We start from the raw sequence: 3,447 nt of genomic DNA on the forward strand, positions 1-3,447 counted from the left end.
ACCCCATCCAACAAGACTGGTGGTGATTCAATAACAAAAACCAATACTAAGCAGGATCTCCCATGTCCAAATGACGAAGTGGGCTATCTCCAATGTTCTTATAGCTCCAAGCCTTCATTTCTTCAAACAGCTTTTTGGTCTCAGCATGGGTTGGTCTTTTAACAACTTCTTGAATCAATAGGTCCTTTCTGAAATGCATGGTCTCCAAGTAACGGCTTCTCAATTCCCAACCTCTGGCCTCCTCTTGAGCTTGAGTATCACTTTGGCCCTTTTCCTCCATTCGACCCTTCAACTTGCGAATCTCTTCATAACACCCCTCAATCTTTGCCTGACGTTCCAGAAGGAGCTTGTCTGCTTTCTTTCGACGGGCTTTCTCTGATTTGGCTATATCAGTTTGGATTTGGAGCCTCTTTGTCAATTCCGCCAACTGATCCTCATAATGCTCTTTGATCTCCCTCTCTTGAGATTTAGCAGATTTAGAGTCTATGGTCACCCTTGACCTTTTCTGAGAAGTACTTCCTCTAGCATACAATTCTTCAAGCTCTATTTCTCTCATTTTCAACTTATGAAGGGCAGAAAGCTTCTCTTGCCTATCAGTATTCATCTTAACTTGCATCGTCTCCATTTGTTCAGTCAATTTCCGATTCTGCTCCACAGTCTGATTATAACAAGGCATGGAGACAATGTTGGGTTGTACACCAGCAGGAGGGTACAAAGGATCTTTTGGAGGGAAGGGCATCCCTTGGGTGTTGGCCACAACTTCAACCCACTCAGTATAGTCTTTATAAGTCGCACAGTCTCTTTGACCAAAATGCTTCTTATCTCTCCAGCAAATACTCTTCCAGGCTTGCGCAGCTTCTGCCATTTGCCCAACATTGGTGGCTGAATGATAGTAAATATTCTCAGCAATCTCTGCTTGTTCAGGAGGACTAATGAAAGCGTATCCATATGTTCTTCTAGCCAGGATAGGATTATAGTTGATCCCACCTCTGATGCCCATGAGAGGCACATTCTTGAACTTCCCACAACTCATAACAACTTCCATATGGTCCAAGGATCGGTTGTACCAGACAATGTCCTTAGCTCTAAGCCCCATAATTCTATCAGCCCATCTGGATGTGTACCTACTATCAACAAAAGCTCCACGTTCCGGCAAATGTGATCTGAACCAACGGTATAGCAGCGGAGCACAGAATCTAACCAAACCTCCTTTCTGCTCATTACGATGATGAACGGAATGATAAACATCCCCCAGAAGTGTAGGAACGGGGTTCTGCAGAATGAATATGTGGATGGCATGCATATCAACAAAGTCAGGCACATTTGCGAACATCACGATACCATAGATACTTAGAGCCAGGATAGCTCTAAAAGTGTCCCACTCTTTGGCTTCAGCAGCATCACAACCTCTTTTAACCAGGAACTCCATACGAAAACCATGACAACCTCCTTTCTTGGTGAGACTTGCCTCCACGACTGACTTGCTCAAATAAAGAGCCTTAGCAATTTCAATGGAATCAGGGGCCTTCATGGCGCTATAATAAGGTACCTCTTTCCCAACAGGAATGCCAAGGAATGACGAATACTCTTCCAAGGTAGGAGCCAAAAGATAATCAGTGAATGCGAAACAACGGAGGGAAGGATGATAGAACTGAAGCAAAGTGTGAACTCCCTCTTGCTCATCTTTGGTGAATGGCATCTTGAGGAGACTCAGAATGTACCCATATTTTTCTCGGAAATTGGTTGACTCATCCGGTGTGATCTTCTTTGCCAAACACTCAACAGACTTCAGATTAGGATTCACAAAAGAATAAGAGTAATTGCGCTTGCCAGTCTTCAGTGGTGGAGCCATGTGTTAGTCGGAGACAAAGCCAAAAAGTTCCTGAAAATAAATGAACATGCATGTTAAATGATATGGTGGAATGCATTTCATTGGGAGAATCCTAAAATCTTTTCATTATTCCTTTTCCTTTTTTTTTTCTTTTTTTTTTTGCAAAAAGGTATGTATATATTCTTTTCTTTTTTTTCTTTTCTCTTTAGAAATAGATTTTAGGCTTCTCCACGAATGAAGTGAGGTGGATGCAATAGCATGATGTGTCATGTGCATGATGTGGTGAGAGACTGAATGTCCCTCGCAGCTCTAAACATCTGGGTAATACTGATTGTAACAGGTTCAAAATTTTGACTTCAGATTGCAAAATGGAAATCCGGGTATGATGAAGGCTGGTATCCTGTCCCTCCCCAAAACTCACGGGTATGAATTCTAGACACGGACAGGTGGTCCCTAATGGTCACTGGGGTCCATAGTTCCCATGGGGTACAAAGTGTTTGAGGCAACAAGAGTGCCAGACACAGTGTTCCATGAAAGAACCTCGCCCAGTTGTGGTACCCCACATCAACTCGATCGTAGCAAGAGCTACGGGAGCCAACATGAGCATCCACGCTAATCCTAGGTGTCACTTGGCCTGGGTAGTGGGCCTTTTACCTCAAAAACCCCCCACCTGCAAAACAGAACAGAAGACCCCAAGGAACACAGAATATAATCCATATGCATGATGTGCAAACAGAAATAAACATGATATGCAAGCAGAAAATAAACATGCAAACATATATACAAGATATGGACATAAAACAAATAAACACCCAGTAAATAAACAAACAAACGCAGGCTAGGACTGACTCACTAAGGATGGACCAGCAACAGGTCTAGCAACATCCCCAGCAGAGTCGCCAGCTGTCGCACGCTCGCGAAAAATGAACAGAGTCGCCACCAATATATTTATCCCATAAGGGAAAGGAATATCAGAAAACCTAACAAAGGAAGGAACAGGGTCTTGCGACCAGAGAATCTAGGTGCGGGAGTCGGTTACGCGAGGGGAAGGTATTAGCACCCCTCACGCCCATCGTACTCGATGGTATCCACCTATGTTTGTTTCTATCTAAAGGGTGTAAAACTATGTCTATGTCTAAATGCGAATGAATGCAAAATGTAGGGAAAATAAAGAATTGTACTCGCACGGGCCCTACCCCGCTGCCTACGTATCCTTTTCAGGAATTAGAGTTACCGTAGCTCGGCTCACGATTTTCTGTTTGTTTTTGTGTTTTTTAGTTGGGCGGAGTTAACGCTCACGCTCCTGCATAAGGGATCGACCTAGGATGCAATGGAGCGAAGATAACGGTGCCCTTAGGTGCCAAGCAGGCAAAAGAAAAAGAAATGATTGGTTTGTGTCTTTTAGGGTGACTCCATGATGACGAGAACCTACTACAAGGTCTCGCATCACTTCCTCACTTTTGTTTTAAGTCTGAACATTTATTAGGTTTTTTGAAGTGTTTTTGGTTGGTGTTTTTTAAGGGGATTTTATTCAAGTATTTATTAATGTTTTATGGTTGTAAAAGAAAAAAAAGAATGCAAAAGGGGAACTATTTCTAATTTCTACATTCTATGTT

The 3,447-nt window shown here is 42.8% G+C and overlaps 1 protein-coding gene across 1 annotated transcript; it reads right to left on the minus strand.

Moving 5' to 3' along the window:
- Positions 1–629: 629 nt before the first annotated feature.
- LOC131649367 (uncharacterized) lies at positions 630–1,852 on the minus strand. The gene is made up of 2 exons (XM_058919129.1): positions 700–1,852; positions 630–658 (listed from the first exon to the last, which is right to left on the minus strand). The coding sequence occupies exons 1-2, from the start codon at positions 1,850–1,852 to the stop codon at positions 630–632; spliced, it is 1,182 nt and encodes a 393-aa protein (XP_058775112.1).
- Positions 1,853–3,447: the final 1,595 nt, after the last annotated feature.

This window comes from Vicia villosa, linkage group LG2 (genome assembly GCF_029867415.1).
Source record: "Vicia villosa cultivar HV-30 ecotype Madison, WI linkage group LG2, Vvil1.0, whole genome shotgun sequence".
In the NCBI taxonomy this organism is placed as follows: Eukaryota; Viridiplantae; Streptophyta; class Magnoliopsida; order Fabales; family Fabaceae; genus Vicia; species Vicia villosa.

Excerpts from the sequence above, each read along its gene's own strand:
- LOC131649367 (XM_058919129.1), bottom strand. The coding sequence starts at position 1,852 with ATGGCTCCACCACTGAAGACTGGCAAGCGCAATTACTCTTATTCTTTT. Across the intron at positions 659-699 it reads TCCTTTGTACCCTCCTGCTG|ACTGTGGAGCAGAATCGGAA; the intron begins GTGTACAACCCA and ends TGTTATAATCAG.